This window comes from Thamnophis elegans, chromosome 1 (genome assembly GCF_009769535.1).
Source record: "Thamnophis elegans isolate rThaEle1 chromosome 1, rThaEle1.pri, whole genome shotgun sequence".
NCBI lineage: Eukaryota > Metazoa > Chordata > Lepidosauria > Squamata > Colubridae > Thamnophis > Thamnophis elegans.
The window spans coordinates 69,579,976-69,607,421 of NC_045541.1; the positions used below are offsets into that span (position 1 = coordinate 69,579,976).

At 41.8% G+C, this 27,446-nt stretch overlaps 1 protein-coding gene across 1 annotated transcript; it reads left to right on the top strand.

Moving 5' to 3' along the window:
• Window positions 1-472: 472 nt before the first annotated feature.
• On the top strand, window positions 473-27,446 carry LOC116518601 (membrane-spanning 4-domains subfamily A member 12-like). The gene is made up of 6 exons (XM_032232112.1): window positions 473-562; window positions 6,852-6,971; window positions 15,640-15,696; window positions 22,934-23,065; window positions 24,193-24,303; window positions 24,628-27,446. The coding sequence occupies exons 1-6, from the start codon at window positions 473-475 to the stop codon at window positions 24,748-24,750; spliced, it is 633 nt and encodes a 210-aa protein (XP_032088003.1). The 3' UTR covers window positions 24,751-27,446.

Below are 27,446 nucleotides of genomic sequence, written 5' to 3' on the forward strand. Positions count from 1 at the left end.
ACCACCATGGAGAAGATTCAGGGAACTTTTCTTTACTGACTAGAGAAGACAGTTCCCAGACACATTTTTTTTTAAAAAAAATTGTCTTCTCCTCTGTTTGTGAAAGAGACACCTCTATGAATGGCTATTACAGCACAAATCTGATTGCTCAGAAATCCATTCTGTGTAAATCCCATGGCTCTGCGGTGCCACTCTGCCGGCTGAGAAGGTAATTGAGAAAGAAGGCAGCTTTACCTACCAGCCAGATCTTCCCTTCCCTACCCCCCTCAGTCTCTTGCAGCCTCTCTGACTGCCTGTGACATCATTGCTGACAGAAGCCAATAAGACCACTCTCCCCCTTTCTCTGGAATACAGCGTGTGCTGGAGCTGAGCAGTGAGCTGTTATCCATGTTCAGTCAATCTGGCTGATGCAGCGAAGGGTTCAGTTGCTAGGGTCCCGAGGGCCTAGGAGCACACACGACAGCTGTTTCCCATGCAGGGAATGGGGAACTTCCGACTGGGGAGAAGGACTGTGATGTACACAGTGGAAACTATTCCTAAAGGGAAGAACCGAGTGCTGGGGGTGAGTGACAGAAGCTTGGGAGAACCCCCTCTGGGTAGGGAGCTGGGTTGGGTAAGGTTGGGGGGTGGATAGAAGAGTTGGGGATGGGTTTCTCCTGCATGGTACCGGCTCTCTTGATTTAGGCTAAGCAGTGTGATTCTCTGATGCGTGTGTGTATGTGTGAATGGGGGTGGGTGGGTGGCTGGGAAGAGGTGGAATCAGAGAAAAGCTTTAGACTAAATCAATGTAAACGTGGGAACCAATCATGTCCCCATTTAGGGAAAATAATGACCAATTTGGCTAGAACACCTTTCTGAAAATAGCTTGCTTTGTTCATTTTAAGAATGATCTTCTGCCAACATATGTATATTTATATATATTCCAGTGCTAAATATCCCCAGCAGTAGGAATGAAGTCTGGTGCCAGCAAGGAGAGTAATAAATGATCTGGCTGACCCACAACTTCAGAATTGCTCTCTCTTGTGAAGACTGGGCACTATCTTCAGTGTTTGACTTGGGAGAGCAGCATTCTTCTGATTAAATGCTGAAGTCAATGCCCTAAGTACATAGGAGAAGTGGATAATGTCAATCTAGGAAGAAAATCTATTAAAATGCAGCAGAAAGCTGTCGACAGTGTTCACAGCTGAGAATTATTGTATTGTATCAATGAAACCTGTTTGTTTAGAGGAGGTTTAGCTCTTAATATCAAATATTAAATCCAGCCATTAAAAATGCCCATCATTTCTATGCCATTTAAAGCTTCTTCAAGTTAATGACAAAGTTCAGCTACGTGGGTCCTAATTGGGGAAACATTTCTAGGATTAGGTTGATCCTGGATTGCCCAGAAAACTAAACCCAGAGTCCCTGTATCTGTGATTACACATACCCACAGGGATGATTTCTATTATTATTTTTTAAATCCATATTGTCCACCCAGTGCTCAGCCTAACTGCAGCCTTTTTTTAAGGCTGCAGTTAGAATTTAGTAAGTTCTAATTTAAAAAAAACCTGATCTTCAAAGGATAAAGCCACAGCTTCTATAAATTAAGCCAAAAGATGCATGTTTTCTTTTGCAGCTAGAGAGAAATAGCATTCTCTTAACCCTGTCCCTGCCACCACCCTCCATCTTTCTTCCATGTCTCCCCCACAGTGATTAATAATTGGGGAAAATAAAGGCATTTAGAACTGTCCTTCAAGAGCACATCATAAGTAGTCCTGTCCAGTGCTGTGGCATTCTCTTGCATTGTGTAAGTCAGTAAGAAGGTTTTTTCTTCTAGAGACAAAATACATTTAAAGATTGAAGCTTAAGCATAAACCCATCTCTATTCATCTTTGTACAGAAATCGCCATGCACTCTCTAAAGGGTATCAGCCATGGAGAAATGCTGAATAAATAAATGGCTACATTGCAAAGGGAAATCCTGCAACTGAGTCAGTGCTTTTTTGCTACTATAGAAGCACATAAAGGTGCTTTTCTAAGAATAGATGTGGTATTCTCTTGGGATTGCCCAGATGACAACTACTAAGTCCCTTTTTGAAGGCAACAGAGCTTCTAACTGGGATGACTGGGATTGTGAAATATCAGATAGGCTGTAAGATTGCTCTGGATCCATATATATATCTGGTTGAAAAAAGCAGTAACAGCATGTTGCCCTGTTTTTCAAGCCGTGCTTAGATGGAAGGAACTATATATTCACTTTTCCCGTCCCAGCTAATTGCAGAAGTTGCATTATTGTCTCTTTCAGTGTACCAAAGTATTAAAATGAAGATAATGTTCCAATAGAAATAAGGGATACAGATTATATAATTAACAAAAAACCAAAAGGAGGCAATAAATATCATAGGGTTGTTTTTTTTAAAAAGAAAATCCAGAAACTTTGATCAGGGTTATCGTAACATTTTTTCCCATTAGGTTTCAGTTATGCAGGGGGGCATCTGTTGATGGCAGATTCTATCTGTTTTTGAACCAGATATTCTGCCTTTAAAAAAATGTTCCACGCAGTGGCAAAGCAGAAGGTAGATCTGCATAGGCAAAATTCACATTTAGCAATAATCATTTTACAGAGAAAAACCAGGCCTAGTGGGGAAGAAGGGAGCAGATGGCTTGTTCTCCTGCACAGTTGCCATTCCAGGTCCTCTCTACTTATGAGCAATTCCATGCCTTTGTCTTTCTGTTTCTCCCGGTCTTTCAGCTTGCCCTGGACAAAGGAATGCCTTCTGTAAAGACATCCATATGGCATGTTGCCATTTTAGATGTGTTCTGACTGATTTGCTCTGACTGGCATTTGCTCTCCCAGACATCTGCCAGCCTCATCTGATGCATCAGTATCTCTTAACTTAGAAAAATTAATCAAGCAATCCCAAAGCTACCAGACTCATTGTGTGGAGTTTGCTGATTCCAGTCCAGTACCTTTTTCACATTTTACCATGAGGATAATGATAAATTTTCCTACTTATAATCCACCCAAACACTGTTGTCAGGCTGTCTGGCAACACTACAATAACTATGTAGCTTTTACCCAAACATTGGACTCTCTTCTGAAAATCTGCCCTCTTCCTTCCTTCCCCTTCTCCTTTTCCTTCTCCTTCTCCTTCTCCCCCTCCCCTCCCTCCCCATCCATCCATCCATTCATCCACAATAAACAAACAAAGAAACAAAAATTGCACCATAGCAGAACAAAACAAAATTTGAAAACCAAACTCCTGCTTAATTTCCCATAAAAATTCATTTTCCACCCAAAGGTGTGAAATGGAATTTTAAACATTCATATCCAGTATTTGTATCTAAAAGGACACTTCTACAGACAGAGGCAATATATTAGGAATTCCTTCATAAAGAGAAGTAAATTATAAAAATCAAGTAGACGTAAGCATTTCCTTACTACAATGAAACTTGCTCCAATTGAATAATTCAGAATTTATGTAATGAACTTTAAATGCAACTGCTAACATTTCCAATCATTTATCTCCTGAAATAACAGGCAAGGCTGTTGCATCCAAAATAATTGATCAAGGGGATTAAATTAAATTTTAATTTGATAATATTTATGAGTGATGAAAATGATGTTGTTGTAAAGATGACATAGATTGACACAAATGATATACTTTGAGTTTTAACAGACATTTGAGAACACCAGATATTCTCTCCCCAATTACAGTAAATCAAGGGCTTGTTATATTACTCTTCTGTATTTGTCCATTCTAGATTTTTGATTATTGTCAAGAGATTAAAAGTAAAAACTGGAGTGCTCAAATCAACATAGGCCAGGTGGCAATAAAAAGCTGCTCCTGGAAAGTCTTCTAGTTGCAGTTCCAACTAGCTACACCCATTGTTATGACTCCCAATCAGGGGTGGGTTCCTGTCAGTTCTAACCTCTTCTATAGGAGAGGTTCCCCAAATCTACAGTGCTGTTTAGAACAGGTTCCAGCTGCCTCCCCTCGCCTGTCCGCACATCATCAAGATGAAGAGTGAGAGGAGGAATTCTGGAAGTTGAAGTCCACAAGTCTTAAAGTTGTCAAGTTTGAACACCCCTGGGGTATTTTTCTAAAGGGTTAGGGGTGCAAGGGTCTTGTAACTTGACAGCTTTAAGACTTGTGTGCTTCAAATGCTAGAGTTTCTGAGCCACCACTGCTCCCAATTGAGGTTTACATAAACCACCAACAAAAGTGAAAAGGTTACAAGTTTTTTTTCAGGTGTACTATTTGAGGGCAGGGGGATTTGTTCCCATCCCCCATATCTTAAAGATACAAGTACTGTATTTATGAAATCTGGGTTGAATGAAAAGCTGGATTTTAACACAGTCCTTATATTCGCTATGGCAACCTTCTTCACCACAGACAATGACTTTGCTTGAGTGCTTGGGGAATAGTGAAGATGGAAGCTATAAGCCAGGAAGGGCCTAATTAGGATTGATTGATCTAAGGCAACCAATAAAAAGGCCTAAGCTGCTCCCTGTGTGAAGAGGATCTACCGTATCTTTAATTGTCCCAATTCAGATCCTTATCCACAGCACTGTACCATCTCTGATGCACCTGTAGATGGTCCATCAAGCAACAACAGGTAGACCCCAAGCAGATAGGAACACCAGAATGCTCCCATAAATTCCTTATTTCATGCAGACTAGGTGGCTCCAATATAACCAGTTAGGCACACCTTGTGTAAAACCATTCTATGATCTCTAGCTGACACTGGTTGAGCTAAGGACCATGTGATGAGGAGACCAGAGCCCTGGGAGCCCTAAAAGAAGTTTGATTCATTCTACAAACTCTTCTAGGCTGATGAGCATCCCATTTCCCAAACCTCAGACACAGAGTCACCTGGATTTTATTATTTAGTTATTTATTTTTGAATTTATATACAGGTAGTCCTTGGTTTATGATGGCAATAGGGACTAGAATTGCTATAACTAAGTAATGCAGGCATGAATTGTGATGTGACATGACCATGTCACTTATCGATGGCAATTCCAGCAGTCCAGCTGTCATTAAATGAGGACTGTGCAGGTCATTATGTGAGGACCTCGTGTGACCATGACTTCCAACTTCTTGCTGGCTTCCCCATTGACTTTGCTCGAAAGAAGGATTCAGATTCAGATTAACAGAGTTTGAAGGAACCTTGAAGGTCATCTAGTCCAACCCCCTGCCCAAGCAGGAGACCCTACACCATGTCTGACAAAAGGCAGTCCAGTCTCTTCCTGAAAGCCTCCGGTGATGAAGCTCCCACAACTTCCAAAGGCAAACTGTTCCATTGGTTGATAGTTCTCACTGTCAGAAAGTTCCTCCTTATTTCTAGGTTGAATCTCTCCTTGGTCAGGAAGGTGGCCAGGAATATCGTAAATCTCTGTCACATAATCAGGGAGATGCTGCAATGACCAGTACTACTGGAGTCATCATTCCTTCAGTGCCATCATAACTTTAAAAGATCATTGAACAAATAGTTTTATTGCCACCTAAAGTCACATTTCTGAGGTGACAGCTACAGACAGTCCTGAGGCTACAACTAACAATTAAAACAGTTGTAAGTAATTATTAAAAAGAATTAAGCACAGATCTTGGGAGACTGCATCAGAATCTCACATATAGTATACCCAACTTGTGGGGGTCCCTGTGACCACAGGATCCCCAGGCCTGCTGAAAAAAAACCTTCATTTTAAGAGATTTGCAGGTGAATATGACTGGGGCCAACTTTGGACGGGATATCTACTAGTTGCTGCCAAAATGAATGGTTAATTAAACAGATTTATAAACCCCGGATTTCTTTCCACCAGCAGTCATAAATTATTCTCACTAATCTTTAGGAGTTCTTACTTAGAAGCTGATAATCTGCAACATAAAATTTAGGGCAGCGGTGAGGAGAGAGAGAAGTGCCTGATCAGGCTCCAGAGCAACTTTCCAAACTTTTGGCTAAACTGAGTGGGAGAAGAGGGGTGGAATGGAACAACTGATTGTATTGGCCAACTCACCATGACAACTCGCCTCGGGACAACTCGCCATGGCCAATTTGTCACGGGACAATTCAATTTAATTATTTAAAATATATTTTTTAATATTTTAATTTTTGTCATTCACATTTCATTTTGTCTCTCCTTTGGCATCCTTTATTTAATGATTCTATCCCATGATTTCTTCAATATTAGTGTAACTCTTGTCCCAGGGAGAGTTGTCCTATGCCTATGGCAAATTGGCTGTGGTACGGTAAGTTGTCCTGTGGCAAGTTGACCATGGAGAGTTGGCTGTGGTGAGTTCGTCTTCTTCGTGTGCCATATCCTTCATCGGACATTGGCGATCATGTTGGCAATCCTATTTTTGTCAACAGCCTCATGAAAAAGTGCTGCTGAGTTTTCTCCAAACCAGTCCCTTAGGTTTTGAAGCCATGATGTTTTGTCTTCTGCCTGGAGCTCGTTGGCCTTCAATCTTCCCCTGGAGTATTAAGTGAAGGATGCCGTATTTTTCTGGGGGTCACATCACATGTCCAAAATATTTGAACTTTTGGCTTTTTAAGGGCTTTGATGATTTCCCTTTGCTTTCCCAGGTGGCTTATCGCCTCCTCATTTCTGATTTTGTCAACCCAGCTTATAATTATGGTGAGTTGGAGAGGTGAAATGATCTCTTACACATCTCCAAATCTCCAGGATGGCAAAAACTACTTTAAAATAAAATAGGTGATAGGACAGGAGATCCTCTGGTGCCAACCCTTTGAAGTCAGTGTAATCATTCAAGGTTTGTGTGTGTGCGTGTGTATGTGTGTGTGTGTGTGCATGTGTGAATTTTATCCATCAAGTGTTGAATGTTATTACCCTGATTGTTCCCACAGACTATCCAGATCATGACTGGCTTCATACACATTAGCTTTGGGATCATTCTCAGCACCCTGTCCAGTGTATATACCTCATTCTTTGTATATGGAGAGATTCCCTTCTTGGGAGGAGCATCCGTGAGTATCACAGACCAGAGAAACCCCCTTTCCCTCCAGATAGGTAGTGGTGGCTGGAAGAGCAGAAGGGCAGGGGACAGAGAGATTATATATGAAGAAGAAGGGAGGAAGGGTGGTGGGAGGTCCTGGGTGAGAAAGAGCTGATGAAGGCAAAATAGTTCCCGAGTTCTATGATGAAGAACAGGTACTCCTCGACTTACAACAGTTCGTTTAGTGACTGTTCAAAGATACAATAGTGCTGAAAAAAGTGACTTATGACTGTTTTTTGCAGTTATAATCTTTGCAGCATCCCCAAGACCATGGGATCAAAATTCAGATGCTTGGTTCATATTTATGACCTTGCTGTGTCCTGGGGTCATGTGATCCCTTTTGGCAACCTTCTCACAAGCAAAGCTAATGGGGAAGCCAGATTCACTTAATAATCGAGTTACTAACTTATCAACCTGCAGTGATTCACTTAACAACTGAGGCAAGAAAGGCCGTAAAATGGGGCAAAGCTCAGTTAACAAATGCCTCACTTAGCAACTCAAGGGCTCCGCTGTGATCGTAAGTCGAGGACTACCCATACGTTTCCTCCTCAATGAGTTCAGTCTTGTTTCCTCCCAGCTAAACCAGCCCTTAGCTGAGATTCCTTTTGATGTTGTGGAACAAACCTTCAGGTGCCTGCATGAGTTCTTCAAAGTGTCTGCCCCGTCATGAGTCATCATTAGCTCTTGCTGAAAACTGTCCTCTCTGTTCAAAAAAATATGTTACAGAGCTGCATGTCCTTCCTTCTTTTCTTCCATTTGAAGCATCCAAATTTTTAGTTTGTAATTTTTTTATTCTATTAGTACCAATGTTCTTGCTAAAAAGAAAGTACTTTCACTTTGGCCCACCTGCCTTTTTTTTCCATTTTGTTAAAAGCATCATTAGTTTGAGGGGGAAACACAGTATTATTCTCCTAAAAAAAAGGAGAGGGATTTAAATTCTAAATATAAACACCATTGCTCTGAGATTTAATAGCATTAGGATGTGGGTTCAGTTTCATGCCAAAGGAATGTATCTTGTTTTTCTTCTACTACGTGCTTATCATTTGCTTTAAAATGCAATTTCAATCTGCTGCATGTATGAAACAACCATAGAGTTGGAAGCGACTTAAGCAGTGGTTGGTTTCTACTGGTTCAGATCAATTCAGCCAAACCGGTAGTTCTGATTGCAAGCCGAGAGCAAACCGGTTCTCTGTTTGTGTGAAAGTAGGCCCGGTCGGCCACCCCTGGATTATACTGATTTTTATTTCTGCTTCCGAAGCCCAGCTGATCAGTGGAGGCAGATTGAATTGCCACTTCTCAGCTGTTTTCCTTGCTCCTTTTCTTGTTTGCAATGTGAAAGATCAATTTTTGCTAAACTGCGCATGCGCGTGAAGTGAACCAGTTGTTCATCTGGTAGGAACCTACCCCTGGACCTAAGTGGACATCAAGCCAACCCCCCAACCCCAACCCCCGCATATTGCAGGATTCACTACACCATCCTTGATAGATGACTATTCAGCCTCTAATTGAAAACCTTCACTGAAGGGGAAGAATTACCATATTTTTCAGACTATAAGACACACGGGTGTATAAGACACACCAAGATTTTGAAGAGGTAAGGAATAAAAAAAGTTTTTGTCCTCCCTGGCCCCCAGGAGGACTCTGCAGGCTTCAGCAGGGCTGGGGGGAAGGGGAAAATACCCCCGTTTTTGCAAAAAAAACGGGCAGAAAATGGGCCATTTTTTGCAAAAATGGGGGCATTTTTGCCTTCCCCAGCCCTGCTGAAGCCTGCTTCTGGGGGCTGGGGGAAGGCAAAAATGCCTTTGTTTTTGCAAAAAACGGCCTGTTTTTCTCAAAAATGGGATGCGGGGGCGGGGCTTCGGAAGGCCAAAAATGGCTGTATTTGCTGTATAAGACTCACTAACATTTCCACGGTCTTTTGGGGGGGGGGAGGTGCATCTTACACTCTGAAAAATACAGTAGATTCCACTGATTGACAGTTTTTACTGTCAAGAAGTTCTTTGGAATCTCTAATCTGTCTCTAAATCTTTGAAGTTTCATCCCATTGATTCTAGTCTTTTCCTCCTGAATAATCGGAAATTAAATCATCTACGATGCTACGGTCCTTCAAGTATTTGAAGACAGCAATGACATTGCTTCTCAAGCTCAATATTCCTAGAACCATTCCTCTTGGACTTGATTTCCAAATCTTTCACAATCTTGGTAGCCCTTCTCTCCTCTTGCTCTAGCTTGTTAATATCCTTTTTAAACTGAGGCAAAAAGGCAGGCCCCAAACTGCAAAATTACATTTTTTTAAAAAAAGAACAGCTTATTTAACTTCCCAGAAGGTTGTCACTTAAAATATTCTTCCACACATACATTTGTATCTCTTAGGGATCAGTTGTGAATCTATACTGTCTTCTGGAGTGGGTAGACCTAACAAATCATCACCATTGCTCTCACTATCATCTATTTTGGGAACCTAGTAAGCCTGCACCATTTTATTAGTGATAGCAGCAAAGCTGGTGTTTTCCTTGGAATCACTGAAGGTTTGCAACCCTTGTAGGAAATCTGCTTTCCTATTGGCAAGGATTCTCATATCTTCCATCTTCTGAGGTCAAACCACCCACTGCATTTTCTCCCACCTCCCTTTCCAAAGCTGTACAGCATCCTCTTCCTGTCTCTAAGCAGTGTTGATTGCTCTCCAGCTTCTCCATCCCAGCCACCATAGCAACCTGCAACCATGGTCACTGCTTTTGGGAAAAGGGCCACAAATTGTCAAACTGCTGCTTTTTCACACAGCAGAAGAACATGAGTTAAGAAACCTTGGTGGGATTTAAAACTCAGATCCCTTTTCTATAGCTTCTGAGAGTTTGTTTTTCAATTCACCTGACAAATATGCACCAAAAAACAGAAAGTATTGAAATTCATTTTATTTAAATTCAGAGTGAAATGATGGATGAGATATTAATATCAATATCAATATTATTACTGGTATTAACAATATATCATTTCTTCTTAAATGGCCTACTTTGTGGCAATTTTCCTGTGAGCACAATCTGTACACTTCATTAAATAGTTGGTGCTTTGTGTGGAGAATTCAGGGATTGGAATCAGCCTAGCATTCATCCACTACTTGAGGTATGGGGTTGATATGACTAGGCACTATTTCCCTGGATTATTCTGTTTGGGACAGTGGGAGAGTCCAGAACTTACAAATCTGCCTTTCACCTGTACTCACTTATCTCTAAGTCAATCCTGATCTCAGAGAGTAGAATCCCTCCAACTCACCCAGGGGTGAGTTCCTACCAGTTCTAACCTCTTATATAGAAGAGGTTCCACAAATCTACAGTGCCGTTTAGAACCGATTCCAGCTCCCTCCCCCCGCCCATCTGCACATCATCAAGATGAAGAGCAAGGGGAGGAATTCTGGGTGTTGAAGTCCACGAGTCTTAAAGTTGTCAAGTTTGAACACCCCTGAGGTTTTTTCCTAAAGGGTTAGGAGTGCAAGGGTCTTGTAACTTGACAGCTTTAAGACTTTGTGTGCTTCAAATGCCAGAGTTTCTGAGTCAACATTTTGGTTGCTAAGCAAGAGTGTTGTTAAGTGAGTTTCACCACATTTTACAAGTTGACCACGTCCACCCAGTCACATGACTTCCAAGCCACTCCCATTCAGTCACATGGCCAGCAAGCTACTCCCACAAAGCAGGCCACACCTACAGAAGAAGTTCTAAAACAAATTGAAACCCACCACTGAACTCAACACCTCAATCATGGAAGGGGCAATGTGCCATGAAATGGGAAGGAGACTGTAGCTGCCTCAGACAACCCCCCACCACCACTGCCAGCCATTGCTTTGGCCTTAGTGTTGCAGTCTTAGCAAGTTTAAAGAGCTCAGGTTGTCTGTGCTCAGGCTGGAAGGAGTATCAAGAGGGAAGGCAGCTGTTCCAAAAACCAGGCTCTCTGATCCTATGGTGTTTTGTGGGATCAGAGACAACTGACACCCAGTTTGGGAGATCTGAAAGATGAAGACAGGCTAAGATGTCTAATTATTTAATCTAATTATTTAATCTAATTATTTAATCAACCCATACACTTCATTTTCAGCTTACAGAGAGTATTTTCTTCACTTCTGCCAAATCTGGATGCAAACACACCTTGGCAAGTTCTTATTCTATTCTTCTATTTCCAGCTCTGAATGACATATCCATCAAAGTCATTCTTAGTTACCTTTTATTCAAATAATGTCCTCTCCTTTATTCTCATAAAATGTTCAAGGTGTGGACATTCCACAAGGCTTTCTCACCCATTTTTGAGGAGGAATCAGGTGATGGCAGTGAACTGAGCCAGAGGCAACAGAGGCAGGACAGGAGTGAGCAATGGAGAGAAAAAACCTGAAGCCAATAGAGTTTTCTGATGCCTCAAGGATGTGTGGAGAACACTTTAATTCAGTAGAGTGAAAGGTCTTTGTCACATACGGTTTGCAAGAACGTCATTCATGCTAGAAATATTTCTGGGTCCACATTCAATGTCTTTGGATCAGTCACTCTTTAACCCAATCCATCTTACAGGATTGCTGATGTGGGCCTAAAATAAAGGGGAAATCCCTCTGTTTCTGTAAGCCTTGAGCACTTAGAGAAGAGCTAGAATATAAATCTAAGAAATAAATAATTAGGATTTAGAGCTACCATCTCTGTGTTGCCTGGATCTGAGTTGCCACTGTTGCTGTTCCCTCATTCAGTCACATTGACTGTTGTTGACCTGGTAAGCATCATGTTGCCATGATTGTCTGTTAATAGTTGTTTCTTTAAGTTCTTGTAATCTCTTACTTGCATCACCTGAGAGGATATCCAGTCACCTTGTCTTTGGTCAACCAGCTTTTTCTAAACACAAGGGGCTTCTCCAGTGACCTTTGGATAAGATGTCCAACACAGCTAAGCTTTAGCGTCATGCTTCAATGGGCAGTCTACTTTAACTTCATCTAATAATGAATGGTTTATGTACTCTTCTTGTGGTCCAAGGTGTCCTCAGTAATTTTTCCAAACCACAATTTAGAAGCATCCCTTTTCTTACAGTACAGTGTGTTTCAGTTGAGAAAATCATGGCCTTGATAATTCACACATTTGTAGTTAATGGGACATTAGCTTTAACACCAACTAGGTGATTATTGGATACCAGCAGAAAGATACAGAAACTGCTAGCTCTCTGCTGCACCTATTTGTCTGAATGTTTGCAGCTCAGATATAAGTCTAGCACAGCTTTTTGGTTCTGTTACTGCAATTTTGGGGCAAAATGGTGTGCCAATCATCTTCTCTACAATGAATGGGATGTCACTATACAACCATCCTGGAAAAATTTCAACATGCTTTTCTCTCAGTCTGGATTGTTTTTTCATTTATTTATTTTTCATTCATGTAGAATGCAAAATATTGTATGAAGGGGCTGTGTATTATCAATTATCATGCCTCCTAAACATAATAGCTATAGAACTTAGATTTATATGCCATTTGACAATGCTTTACAGCCCTCTCTAAGCAGTTTACAGAGTCAGCATATTGCCCCCAACAATCTGGGTCCTCATTTTACCCACCTTGGAAGGCTGGAAGGATGAATCAACCTTGAGCCTGGTGATTTGATCTGCCAAATTGCAGGCAGCCAGAAGTAGCCTGCAGTATGGCATTCTAACCGGCTCTAATTCTTGGAATACAAATCTTAATAGATTTAATTTGAAATAAACAGCTTTAAGATAAGGGCTAATGAACACATATGAGGGTCTTCTGGTTATTTTATTCACAAAATGACTCTTTCATTTGGGGACAAAATCCAGTCAATCCAGAAAGTGGTAAAATGTCCTCTTACCAGATGTTTATTTGGTATATGGCTTGGAACTAGCCTATCTTGCAACACACACACACACACACACACACACACACACACGGATGCACCCACATAGGCACACACACTTCTTTTTTTAGTCTTAGATGTGTCTAAATCTGCATTGTTGTTGGCATCCATTTCTTATTTCACTTCTCCCTCACTGTTTACACTATTTCCTCATTCTTGTTGTACCTTTTCAACCTAGAAATGAAGCTCTGTTCTTTGTTCTGTTTTATTACATACTGTATTATAAATTGCACTCTTATATATCCTGATGCATTGGATGTAGAGTGAGAATGGGGAGAAAAATGAGAAAGGATCAGTTAGATCAGTGTTTCTTAAACTTCTCAACTTGAAGCGGTGTGGACTTCAACTCCTAGAATTCCCCAGCTGGCTTAGCTGGCTGGGGAATTCTGGGAGTTGAAGTCCACACCTTTTCAAGTTGTGAAGATTGAGAAACACTGAGTTAGATGATGTAGCAGATAAGTTGAGTGTCCTCTAAGCATAATTATCAGAGAGAGAGAGAGAGAAAAGACCAAAGACCTCAACAAAGTCTACCTGGACACAATGATGCACCCTTGCCAATAGAAAAATATAGAAATAATTTAATAAATAAATATTGAATAGTGTTTGTGGGAACAGGAAGATATACCATGGAAGTTTTGTCTAAACCTTTTTGTGGTTAAGTCTTTGTTTTTATAATGTAAACTCTATGTTCATATCTTCATGCTTAATAGCAAAGGCACTTTCATATAATAAGACAAATCTGGAAAGTACAATCTCTAACAGATTATACATAAACCCAGATATTTCTTTGCTAGCTTTAGGAGAACTGCATCCAGCAAATTCTGTTTGTGTGTGAAGCAGCAATGTGAGGTACTGTCAATGCTAAGTCTGACTCGTGTTCAGTTCTGTGACTGTCATCTGAACAATTTCACCATCAATTTCCTGCGTAGGTGTCCATATTCTTACACCTGTGTTTATGTAGTTGCCTCTGTTCACACAACTTCATTTCTCCATATGTCTCAAACCAGTTTTCAGTCTGATCACCCTGGCTCACTTTTCATTAGTATCCTCCCAGCATTCTTTTTTATTGTTGTGTACATTCCTATATGAGGCTTAAGATGAGGTTTGCTTAAACGAGCATGTGACATAAGTCTGAAATCAAAACTCTGACTCTCTCCTGTTTTCCAGCAACTAACAACAATGCTGGTTTGATGCTGGCTGTACCAAATGCCTTACCTTGGACCCTCTCCTTGGTCAACAGGACTCTAGCTATTGGCTTCCCTACAGATCTGCACTCTACTTTCCCACAATGCCACAAAGGACATTAAAATGGCTATGATGCTTATTAACTGACTAGGGGCTGACTCTGAATCTGACAATCACAATTTTGTATGTATGAAAAGTAGCAAGGGAAGAACCCAAAGTCTATTTAAGCCTCATATAGAGAAATACCCAAAACTACATTAGCAAAATCACTTCCCAAAATTCATTTACTTTCCTTATCTGACTAGGGCTGCAATGAATCTCCTCTACAAATCAACACAAATTATTATTGATAAAAAGATTGGTCTCACTCAACAATCACATTTTTGTCCTCACTACTCATGTCCTCATTTGCTCAGTGCCATTGAATTTTTGTTGTGAGGGTCTATGTGCTTATGTTGAGTAGACTTTTTTTCTTCATAATTTTGATAAACCTATTTACTAAACTATTTAGATTTGCTACCACAGCCAGCAGGGCTAAAGTGCAATGTTGGCAAATGAGGACAAGGGAGGTTGGGAAACTGGCTTTTAAATATAAAACACACAAATATGGCAAATACATTCATCTCAGCCCTAAAATGAATCATAATTGAGCACAGACTGTACTGTTCTATAGCTCCGAAGCAAAGAATCTATAATTTGAAGGCAAAAGAGTGCCTCTTAACTTCTGCCTACCAAAAGGCAGAGCAGGAACAACCTTTTTTCAAGGTCTTGGAACAAGATGGAAGATTGGGATGGGATGGGATAGAATAGATAGATGATAGCTAGATAGCTGGATGGATGGATGGATGGATGGATGGATGGGCAGGCAGGCAGGCAGGCAGGCAGGCAGGCAGGCAGGCAGACAGACAGACAGACAGACAGACAGACAGACAGACATTGACAGATAAACTGAAAGACAGATAGACAAACAGACAGACAGACAAACAATATAGATGGATATGAGACTGACTTGCCTGAAAAGATAAGACTTCTCAGATATCAGAATAGGACAATATTTTTAATAGAGATTTACATATTAATAGAAAGTATATAAGCAAATATCTTTGCAATGAGATGGGCGGCCATATATGTTTTCATAAATAAACAAACAAACAAACAAACAAACAAACAAGCCAAAAGTGAAAGATTCTCCCCACTCCTATTCTTACTGATACCTCCCTTTCTATCCTATTTTTATGGGAGATATTATTTTATTTTCTTTCTTTGTCTGTCTTTTCCTCCCCGTTGTGTCAGATTAAAGCTAAGTGTTTTCACTGTGGATTCAGATGAATTATTAGCAGAAGGGCCCTTTGTCTCCCATCCTTGACTAAATGTTTGACCTCCAGGGCAGACACTGGGTTATATATCCCACTGCTTAGTTTACAGATAGCTTTTCTTTCTTGACAAAGCATTTCATGGTACCGATCTTCCTCTTCATTTCTACCACCATGAGAGATTATCTAGTGAAGGTTGTAAGGGATGTTCTCTTAATTGAGATGTAAATGATTATTACTTTCCTTCTTTCCACACAGTTCATTGTTTCTGGATGTCTCTCAATTGGTGCTGAGAAGAGCCCTACGGAATGTGCAGTGAGTCTGCCTCACATTGTTTTTTTTCTTTACTATGATCTGCAATTTAATGCTTTAAATACTAGAAAAGATCTTAGTGAAACAACTTCATTTACATCCATGAAGGGAGCAAAAGTGTGGCAACTTCATCACACAAATGCCACAACTTACTTCTGCTGGACATGGGGATACAAGTACATAAGTGTGGCATTTGTATGATGATCTTACCACATGCAAGATATTTTTTGGGAAATCATCCGGGTTGCTGCAAATGGTGTTGATTGCCTCCCAGGAGCAAGTATGACTGCTTTAAGATTTGCAAGCCATTAAATGCATGTGAATCTTTTAGAGGAGAATATTCATGTGGTGAGGCCGGGGGTGAAGGTGGCATTAGAGTACATAGACATTGTTCATTTGTCCTATTAAAAACCCACTGCATTTTTAGAAGAGATTTCTTTTTCCATTCCAGGATTTTAACTGTCTTTTAGTACAATATTTCGTATAACACCAGTTATTAGAACCAAAAATATTGTTCCCAAAAGTAATATGCTCTGTCCAGGGCATTAAACTGTATTTTAGATTTTGCCTTCAGCTGGGTGTTCCATCACTAGAGGCTTTTAATAATAGGTTGGGCAGCTATTTATATATTTATTTATTTTATTTGTCAACAAGTACAAGGAAACAAGTATGAAAACGCATGAAAAAGTGGCACAAATAAATGGATATAAGTAAGCAAAACATAGCCATAAACACATAAAAAGAGTACATATAAATGGGACAGGAACGGTAGCAGTGGTGGTATTCAGCCGGTTCGCACCTATTCAGGAGAACCAGTTGGTAACTTTCCAGACAGTTCGGAGAACCGGTTGTTGGAAGAAATCTCCTTTTGTTTTTCCCCACTTTACAGGGCTAATCCTGTAAGGAAGGCAGGAAGGAAACATTCTGGTGTTGTTTCTAGCCTCATCTTTGTTGACCTGCTTACTGAAACTGTCTCTCCGGTTAACCTTGATTACATTGTAAGAGCTAAGGCGAAGCGCCGATCGATGGGAGTGACGTTGAGTTGCCACACCCACCCAGTCACGTGACCACTGAGCCCCGCCTACCCAGCTGGCCATTAGGGCAGAGAACCAGTTGTTAAATTATCTGAATCCCACCACTGGATGGTAGGCATGCTGGTGCGCTTATGCTTGCCCCTTTGGGGATCTCTTAGGAAATGCGTAAGGTCCACGGTGGACAGCTTAGGGTAAAAGGTATGGAGGTTAGAGGAACTAACAACAGGATCAGGTAGGGTGTTCCACTCATTTATTACTCTATTGCTGAAATCGTTTTTCCTGCAATCAAGATTAGAACGGATTACATTTAGTTTGTATCTATTGATATCCCTTGTGCAATTGAATATTTGTTATTCAATAGTTTTATTTCATTTGTCTGAAATAGTATAGGGTCCCTGTGTGATCAGGGTGTTGGACTAGAAGACCTCCAAGGTCCCTTTGAACTCTGTTATTCTGTTATCTGTAGCCACTATGCAGCAGTTCTTTGCCTCTGCATATATCCACACAGAACTCATTGGGCTTAGGTCTGAGTAATTGTCTATGGGGAGGAGATAGAGAGGTTCTGAGTTTTTCTTAGTGACCATATTTCTAGAAAGGAGCAGCAAACATTTCTAAGGAGATTTTGGACTAATGTTATCACGAAAGAAGTTACATCCACAAAGGAAGAGATTCAGTCTGAGGGTACTCACTGGTTCATCTTTCTTAGTGAACTTCTCAAACTTTGGAAGTTGAGTTTGCTTTTTGAGAAACAGAAGGCAGCATTCTTCACTATATGTTAGATAGGGTGAATGGATGAGGCAGAGTCAGGCTTTAGCAACAAACAGTTCTTTATTAAGTGACAACTATGTACAATCCAGCAAAGACTCTGTCTGGCAGCAGCCCTTTTATAGGGAGCTGTCAGACCTTTCAACCAACCAGATTTGAATACTGTTCCCGCTGGAACAAAGGACCTTGGTGGAAACTACCATACTGTTTGTCAGTATGTAACACCCCTCCCCTCTTAGTTGGGATCGTCCAGCTTGTAACATACTCACGCAGGTAGGTGGGCTTTCTGGTGACTTGCCCAGACCTGTGCAGTTCAGTCAGTACTGGAACTTCAGTCAGGTCAGATGGACCTGTTGTCTCTCTGGCTTTGCCTGGTGGAAGCCTCCTGGAATTTTCCACAGGGCGCTGCTGGAGTTTCTGGAGCCGGTTCACTCGGAACTCATTGCGGCCCTGCAACTTCACCAGATAAGTACCCTGATACCTTTGGGCTTGAGAAGTCTGTGGAAGGAGTGAATTCATGCTCCTTTTGGGTAGGGCTTTGGATAACTCGTGCAGGAGTTACCTCTGGCTGCCTAAGATTGGATTGGGAGAGGCAGCTACAGAGTTGGTCAATGTGCTGCCTCCAAGTTCTACCATCCTCAAGCTCCAATTGATATGAGTGAGGTCCGGTAATTCTTGTAACCGTGGCAGGAATCCAGAGCCCCCCCCCCCCAGCGTAGTTGTGGACATAAACTCGATTCTCTATGCTAAAGTGTCTAATTTTGGTGGTCAAATCTGGGGGCATCGCAGCAGAGTAGTTTGGATGTAGCCGGTCTAAGAGCAATCTTAGCCGGTGACCCATTAGAAGCTCAGAGGGGCTTCTCCCGGTGGTAGCACATGGCGTGATGTGCTGAATGAGGAGGAATTGATCAACCCATATTTGCCAATCTCCCGGCCCCATCCTAGATAAGGCTTCTTTAGTGGATCACACCATTCTCTCCGCCTGTTCATTACTAGCCGGATGGAATGGAGCGACCAGGGCATGCCTGATTCCCTGCGAAGCTAAGTTGCATGGCCGTAAATTGGGGCCTGTTGTCAGAGACTGAGATGCCGGGCAGGCCGTGAGTGGAGAAAAGTCTCTGTAGTGCCTTGATGACCACTTCTGCTGTGGTAGTGGCCATGAGGACTATCTCTAACCATTTCGAGTAGGCATCCACAACTACCATGAATACTTGGCCATGAACTGGACCGGCAAAGCCAATGTCTTACCCTAGACCAGGATGACTGATGTCACTCCCACTCCTTAGCGAGCACCTCTGGGGGAGCTGGTCTGGACTCCTGGCATGGTGTGCAGGTAGCCACCCATTCCTTAATCCCCCTATCTATGTTAGGCCACCACACATAGCTCCTGGCCAAAGATTTCATCCAGAAAATTCCCAGATGCCCTATATGCAAAGCATCTAATACTGCAACTCGCAGTTTGGTTGGAACAACGACCCTGTCCCCCCCAGTAAACAACCATTGACAACAGACAGTTCATCCCTTTTACCAAAAAACATTTTAAACTCTGGCCCAACCGACCCCTTGGGCCACCACATCCACACTCAGTTCAAAATCTGTTTCAGAGTTCAGTCTTTAGCTGAGTGGTGGGCGACCTCACTGGAGGAGACAGGAGCAGCCTCAAGGTAGTCTATGAGTAGGACTGGTGTCTCAGAGGTCGGATCGGCAAGCCGTTCTGGTAGAGGGCATTGGCTGAGGGCATCAGCATGCCCTAATGTGGTGCCAGGTCGATGGATGATGCAGTAGCTGTAGGCCATGAGGAAAATAGTCCAGTGAGTCATTTGCGGTGACAGTGATGCTGGGGTAGGCCAGCAGGCCCAGAAATGGTTTATGGTCTGTGATGATTTCAAAATCATGGCCATACAAGTACTCATGGAACTGTTTCACGCCAGCTACTGCAGCCAGAGCTTCACGATCCAGTTGGCTGTAGTTCTGCTCAGCAGCTGACAGGGTTCTTGAGTAGTAGGTGATGGGTGCCTCGGTTCCATTGGGCATGCGGTGGTTGATGATGGCCCCAATGCTGAATGGGGAAGCATCACAAGTCAACACAAGTGGGAGAGTCTGGTTGTACTAGACCAGGAACGTGTCCGCTGACTGCAGTCTTTTCACCATGGCAAATGCCGCAGCTTCAGCTCTGCCCCAGGTCCATTTCGCCTTCTTGCTGATACAAAGGCTCAGCAACCGTGGCTTTCTGTTTAAGAAAGATGCTGTAGAAGTTAAGGAGTCCGAGGAATGCCTGGAGTTTGGTCTGATTGCGAGGTGTAGGGGTGTTCTGGATTGCTTTAATATTTTTGTTTGTGGGGTGAATCTCAGAGCTGTCGATGAGGTGCCCTAGGAATTCAACCCTTGGCCCATTGATTTGGCATTTTTCTTTTTTAAGACGGAGACCTTTTTTGCTAATTCTAGTCAAAACAGCCCTAAGTCATTCGAAAAGTTGCGCCTTATTTGTAGCTGATACCAATATGTCGTCAAAATAGGGGACAACTCCTGGTATCCCCTGCAAAAGCCGTTCCATGACACTTTGGAACAGTCCAGGGCCAATACTAATGCCAAATTGTAGCCGGGTGCATTTAAAAGCACTACTATGTGTCACAATGGTTTGGGCCTCCGCTGTGGCACCATCTACAGGCAATTGTTGGTATGCCTGCACCATGTCCAATTTAGCAAACACTTTTCCAGGGCCTAGTGAATGTAGTAAATGCTGTACAATGGATACAGGATAAGTGCTTTATTGTAAAGCTTTATTTATTGTGCACTTGTAATCCACGCAGATGTGGACTGACCCGTCAGGCTTGACCAGTGTCACTATAGGGGTCTCCCAGCATGCGTGCTCTACCGGCTCTAAGATTCCCTGGCCATTTAATTTGTCCAATTCAAGATCAATTTTGGGGATGAGACCGTAAGGGACTTTCCTGGATTTAAGCCTAATAGGGGCTATGTTGGGGTCCAAATTAAAAGAGACTGTGGAGTCCCCACATACTTACCTAGACCGGTGCCGAAGACGTCCTCAAACTCCTTAAGGAGTTCTTCAATGCTCTCATCACGAACAGTGTTAATTCCAATCACTCCCAGGCCCAGGGATTTGAACCAGTTTAAGTCTAGGAGGCTCTACAGGGCTCTGCCGACCATTGTCACAGGAAACAGTCTGTCAAAGGATTTGAATTGCACTTGGAGATTTTCTTGGCCCAGAACCAGGATTTGGTTCCCATGGTATTCGCTCAGGCATAGGTCTGGAACCCTCAGCTTGTGCCTCCTCAAGTTGTGGACGGCCTTCTTAAGCATAGCCCAGGACATAATGGTCAGTGATGACCCTGTGTCAATCTGCATACAGCATGGAGATCCCTCAAGGAAGATGGTGCCCCTCAGCTTTTTAGCCCGCAGCATCCGTGCTTGACCAATGGTGGTCTGGAAAGTTGCACCAGATTCTGCCCCAGGCTGTTTTGGCCGTGGTTGCCATGAGTCTCTTCTTGGCAGTTTTGGGCATGCAGGTTAGCCTTTCAGCTGCTTTGGTGCTGCAGGGAACTCACTTCTGCAGACCCTGGCAATGTGTCCTTTTTGTTCACAGTGCTGGCAGATGGTGTCCCAGAAGCAGCAAGCTGATCTCTGGTAGTTCCCTCCACAGCCGGCACAAGCCGGGAAATGCGTTTCAAAATTCTGTGCTGATTCTTTGCAGTCACGGTGCATGCTGTAGATGTCGTCCTTGCTGTCTGAAGCTTCTGGCTCCGTAGACTCACGATGAACCTCCACAGTTTTGCATGCACTCTTTGGGCTGCTCTGCCTCTGCAGCGTCTCCATCAACTTGGTCGAAGACTTGGTAGCCCTGGCTTCGTCCAGGATGATTTGTAAGAGTGAGGTTCATTTTGGTGAGCAACCTCCTCTGTAAAGTAATGTCCCAAACACCACAAATAATCTGTCCAGCAAGATTTCATCTATGTCCCTGAACTTGCAGTAAGCCGCAGCCTTCCAAAGTGCAGCAATATATTGATTGATTGCTTCTCCTTCCTTCTGGTTGTGGAGGTTGAACTTGTGCCTCCACATGTATTTAGGTGGTCTGGGAGCGTAGTGTGTCCACAGCATCTGTTGTAGGACCGACCAAGTGACCGACTGGATCGGCGTTGGTTTCAACAAGTCTTTAGCCATCTCGAACACGTCTGGTCTGCAGTTTCTCAGGAGCATTGCTTTCTTCCGGCCTTCGGACAGGCCCAGGAGAGTGAGGTTCATTTCGTTGGTTTCAAGAAAGCGTTCGAACTTCATCATATATGAGTCCCGGTGCTCAGTGGCTGGGTCATACGGAGCTGGTGGGGCGTTTGTAGTCATCTTGTCTTGGCAAGCGGATTTGAATTAGCTGCTTTAAGATGGCTGCTTGATGCTGCGCTTTGCTCCGGGCTGGATTGGATCGCTGGATTCTATTTGCTCTTTTGGTGCCTAGTTGCCTTCCAATCCCATCCTTGTCACCAGTGTTAGATAGGGTGAATGGATGAGGCAGACTCAGGCTTCAGCAACAAACAGCCCTTTATTAAGTGACAACCATATACAATCCAGCAACGACTCTGTCTGGCAGCAGCCCTTTTATAGGAAGCTGTCAGACCTTTCAACCAATCAGATTTGAATACTGTTCCCGTTGGAACGGAGGACTTTGGTGGAAAGTACCATACTGTTTGTCAGTATGTAACACTATATGCCATCTTATTGTACTGCTGATTTTGCAGCTGGGTGTATAGATTGTGCAGGGAGTATTGTACCTATTTCAAACAAAGGTGAGAGTAGGACCAAAGAGATTAGAGTGCTCAACACTGAAAATGGTATCTCTGTCATCACCTTCACCCCTCTAAAACATTTCTGTCTCCAGTCTAACCAACATCTGTAGAAGGCAACACTACTTGAAACTTTCTAATTCTCTATGAAAACGTTGAATTTCCAAAGATATGAGAAGCAGAAGTAGAGCTGAAGTAGTTCTTCCCATGTATTAATATTCTAAATCAACATTCACTATGAAGGGTCTTTGGTGGTCTCTGAGCTTGGTTGTTTTCTAGCAGAGATTTCATTATCCAAACTAGGTAACATCATCAGTGCTTCCTTTACTATCCTTGTTCTCTCCCAACATGTTGGATTACAATTCCCAAGTTCCCAGCTATTTGCTCTGGAGATTTTGAAACATTTGTTCCTCTACTACTTTGAACATCTGGAATCACTAAATCATTATTATGACTTTGAATATAATCAGCAACACAATGATTGATGATGCTAGAAGATGCTTTAAGTCACTAGAGGAACCTCTTTCTCAAAGCTATAGTTCCAACCCATCTGGATGACACCTGATTGGGTAAGGTTGTCCTAAATCTCAATACAGTAAAAAATGTTCTTGCTGTGATTACCTAACATTCAATGTTTGTGCCTTTTAGGTAAAAGGCTCACAAGCCATGAATATCATCAGTGCCATTTTTGCGTTACTTGGAATATTGACTTTTATAGTAGACCTGAGCATAAATGGACCGTTTCATTCAGATGATAACTACGAGTATTCACTAGTGATGGTAAGTGTCAAAGGTTCAGATATAGTGTATCTGACATTAGCAAAGGAATTAGAAGAGTTTATGGTCTAGTTATTGTATATTTGAGAAGGAAAACATCAAAATATAAGGATGTATCCAACTGAAGAAAATTTCATGTGGGCAGTCAATCATTTATATACAGCACAGCTGAAACCCAGATGAAGATACTTGAGTCCAAACTGGTCACTCGGTTCAAGCTATGATTAGCCAGGTTTCAGCACCACCCTTCTCTAGTGTTAGACTATACCAGGGGTTTCAAACTCTCAGCCCACAGGATGGATGGGTCACGCGCTGGCCACGCCCACTCCCAGTTTAGCAAAGGGGGGGAAATCACAATATGTCATGTGACAACAATGCGACAAACCAAGTTTGACACCCCTGGACTATACTATTAGGCATGATTTCCTTAGCATGACACCTACTTTTACTTCTGAATTGGCTCTCCAATGTGAATTGGAGTAAGGCATCCTCAGGATCACCTGATAATTTCATCACAATGCAGAAGAGAATGGATATGACACAGTTTAAATGTTGAATATTCAAATATGTTCACTTTGAAAAGGCTTATGTTCACAAGCACTAGAGAAGGAGTCCTGAACCTTTCAAATCTGAAGGGGGCATTTGGTCTTTGAGGAGCTCTTGTAAAGGGCTGAGGGACAGAGTTCTTTTATCCAAATGTGATATTTTCTCCCAACCCTCTTTCTAGAGGACTTCTCTTCTCTCCCAATTACTTTTGCCTTCTTTCCCCCAATCACTTTTGCCCCCTTTTAAGCAGCTCAGCTGTTTCTGGACTGTTGCTGCTGCTGCTGCTCATCACTATTTTCTAAGAATAGCTTATAGGACCATTTGAAACATTTATTAGAAATGAAGATGCTGCTGCAAGCCACTGTATTATAGCAACTTTTATGGTTTTGAAATTAAATGGACCTAGAAGTACAGAGGTAGGACAAAACCAATCAGACCCAGTAGGAGATGTCTGCAAGAGTCCTGGGGCTCCAAGGCATGAAGTGGGACCCTGGGAACAGAACAAAGCAATTATATGGACTAAGACAGCCTCCAAGAGAAGTAAATGCTAATCGGCTTGTATCATTGTTTCCATTGGGGAAAAGACAGGCAATCGGATCGCCATTGTGCTGTTGACATTCACCATTGTGGAATTCTGCATTGCATCAGCAACTGCATATTTTTGGTGCCGGGCGACCCGTTCTGACTCCAATGAGGTGAGATTTCATACCCAAATTATAATTGCAGCTACATCTGTGAGTTTATTGTTAATGTTTCTGATTTTGATTATTAAAGTGTATCAGTCATTGTGTGTCAGGTTTTGATGAAAACAATGGCATATTGTAGCTAGGATGGACAGATGAATGGGAATTAAACAGAATTAATCTGAGAGGGAATGAGGTCAGAAAATGAAAATACCTTTTAAAAAATGATCCAATTGGTTGAGTTTTGATGCTTGGGGGTGGGGGAGAAAATGAGTTCCTCAAATGAATGTGTGAAAACCTAGAAGGGAGGCAAGACTAATGTGGTTTGTTTTCTAGGCTATATTGATTGACCCAAACACCGTCAGGACAGATAATGAAGTCCCTTCTGTAGAATCTTCAATGCATTATCCACCAAGCTCTAATGATGTAAGTTATGATTTAAAAGTTGAGGACGTGTAGAAGACTAGGCTGGAAAATTTGTATGGAGAAGTCACATCAGCTGCATTTCTTTTGGGGCATAAAAGTTAACCTTTTCCTGCATGACAGAGTTCCTTTATTTTTGTCAGTATTCTAGCTGACAAGTAAAGACAAAGGGCCTGTCTCTCTACTTTCTCCTGTACTGTCTCAATTTAAGCCTGGAATAACAGACATGTGACTTGATATTATTTGCCTCGGAGTAAAAGGTAATAATGCTTCATTTTGCATGGGCTGTGTATGGAAATAACCATATGTGACACGTGGACTGTTAAGCTGTCAAAGTGAGGTTCGAGGATACTCGTGATACCATATTGGAAATAGTCACAAAATAGTTGGCGACCCAGACTGAGAACATGGAACGGAAGCCAATAGATGCCCAATGTGGACATTAATGCATCTTTTCAGCTCTGACTGGCTCTGTTATTGACTCGGGACATGTTGACACAGAAACCAGTTCATGATGTTAATTTCTGTTGGCCAAAGTCCTGTCTTGCAGCTGGTTAATAAAGACTCTGTAACATTCTTAGGTGTCCTGGCAAATGCCCAGTATATGCCACTCTCCTGGCCTCAGTCTCTGTAATTGATTCCTCCTCATGTTTTCTTATGGGAGCTGGAAATCAGAATACTGTAGAAAGCAGCATCTGCAGATTAATTTGAGCAAAGCTGATTGGTTTTACATGAAGCATACTTGCAACTTTGGAGGCTTGTTATACTGTTTGCCATCTATATTTGCATTTAGTACATCCTATTAAGATATTCATAGAACAGCCTTGGGAAATGTTCCATCCTTTATTCTCTGCAAGGACCGCTTGTTTGTGACAGTCTCACTTCCAGCTTTGTTGAGCCAAAATTGCTGTTTAGGTTTCTTTCGATTGGCCCTGGCTTGGTTGTACCAAATAAGAAATCAGAGGAGACAGCACACTCCCACCCCAGAACATTAAAACCTAGTTCAACTTTATGTATTTCAAAGTTGGACATGCAATTTAGTACCTCCATGTCTTGAAAGAAAGAAAGAAAGAAGGCACAAATTCTAGGGGATATCAGATAATCTTGGACTGTGTTTTGTAGTAATCATTTCTATTGATGGACCACTGACAGTTTTTTGTACCACTGAAGGGCAGCTGTAACCCAGATGCAAGACCAGAAACACTAGCAGAAACATGGGCATAGATGTCTGGTCCTACATTGATAATCAGACTGAATTGGTTCTGGATTTAGCTTACTATTCTTCAAATGGTTTCCTCCAACTGTTTAAGACTATAACTGCAGCTAGTATAGGCAATGTTCAGAGAGGATGTAGGGACAGGCAAAATTAAGAGTGACCTAAGCTTGGAAAGTCTGGCTTAGAAGAACTGGCTTTTCATTTAAAAGTGTCTACTGTAAGAAGGAAAGCATTTGGACCAGATCCTGACCCTTAGCCAAGTGTGCAGCTTCCATGGCTGTAATAGAATGCAGGACTGCTTCTCAGTCCACCAGGAAATTCTCTTGGTCACACAGCACTGAAATGAGTGAGAGGTTCATAAGACACGTAAACTTTGTGAACATGGATCATGGAATTTGGAAAGGAGAAGTTTTGATAGACCCTGATCCTGGCCTCTAAAAACGCTAGGTTGGGATGTTTTCCTCTTTCTTTGTTTCTGGCTCCATATTATGTATTTTGTATTATTTTCAGAGTTTGGAATTCTCTGGCTTGAGATTGGATTCCTTGGCTTCTAAGCATCTTGACTAATGTTTTTTTCAGAGCATGTTTTAAGAGAAATTTCTACAATTTTAATGCCTATCTGTGAAACAGGGATACCTAACTTGGGTGACTTCACTGAGGTCTGGTTCTTGTAGCTGTTTATTTGATTTTAGACCAAGTTAAGTTTTAGATTTCTTCAGTGATTCACTATTTTTAAAAAATTAACCTTGTTTTTCATGAATGTTTTTAAAAACTGCAATAAAACATGTACTTGAGACAACTCATGTCTGTCCTTTGGCTTTTATCTGATGCTTAACAAAGAATCCACCTTCATAATGTTGAATGGCCTTAACTTCTCCAGATGAAAATAATGGAATATGTTGTCGGAATGTGTTTTTGTGCAACAATTACAGTAATATTCAGGCAGTAGATGGCAGTGTTTACAAGTTTGGATCTATGGTATACACTCTACAGGTATATTCTTTTTGTTCTATGTAGAGTTTCCTGTTTCCTGTTACAGCTAAACATTTAAGCAGTAAAGCACATGGTGACTGTATACTCTGATCTGTAGTGCTATACTGTATGTAAACCAAATTTATAACATAAAATTAACTAGGAGAGCCCTGTTACTTTCTTCTGTAAGTGGTCTGACAGACAAATGTTAAATGAATGTAAGACAATACATTTGTTAGCTCATAAATTTCTCAGGAATCAGAGAAGTGCAGTGTTTAAATCAGGCTAGAAACTAGGACCCTGAGAGTTCTGGTCTCACCTTAGGCAGAGGCCAACTTGTGACTACAGGTAATCCTCAACTTATGATCATAACTGAGGCCAAAACTTATGTTTTTAAGCAAGACAGTTGTTAAGTGAATTTTGACCCTGCAACTGGGATAAATACATGCCAGTTACCTACTTTTGATCACATGACTGGGGTTGCTACAATTGTAAGTGCGAAAAACATCACTTTTTTCAGTGCCATTGTAACTTTAAACAGTCA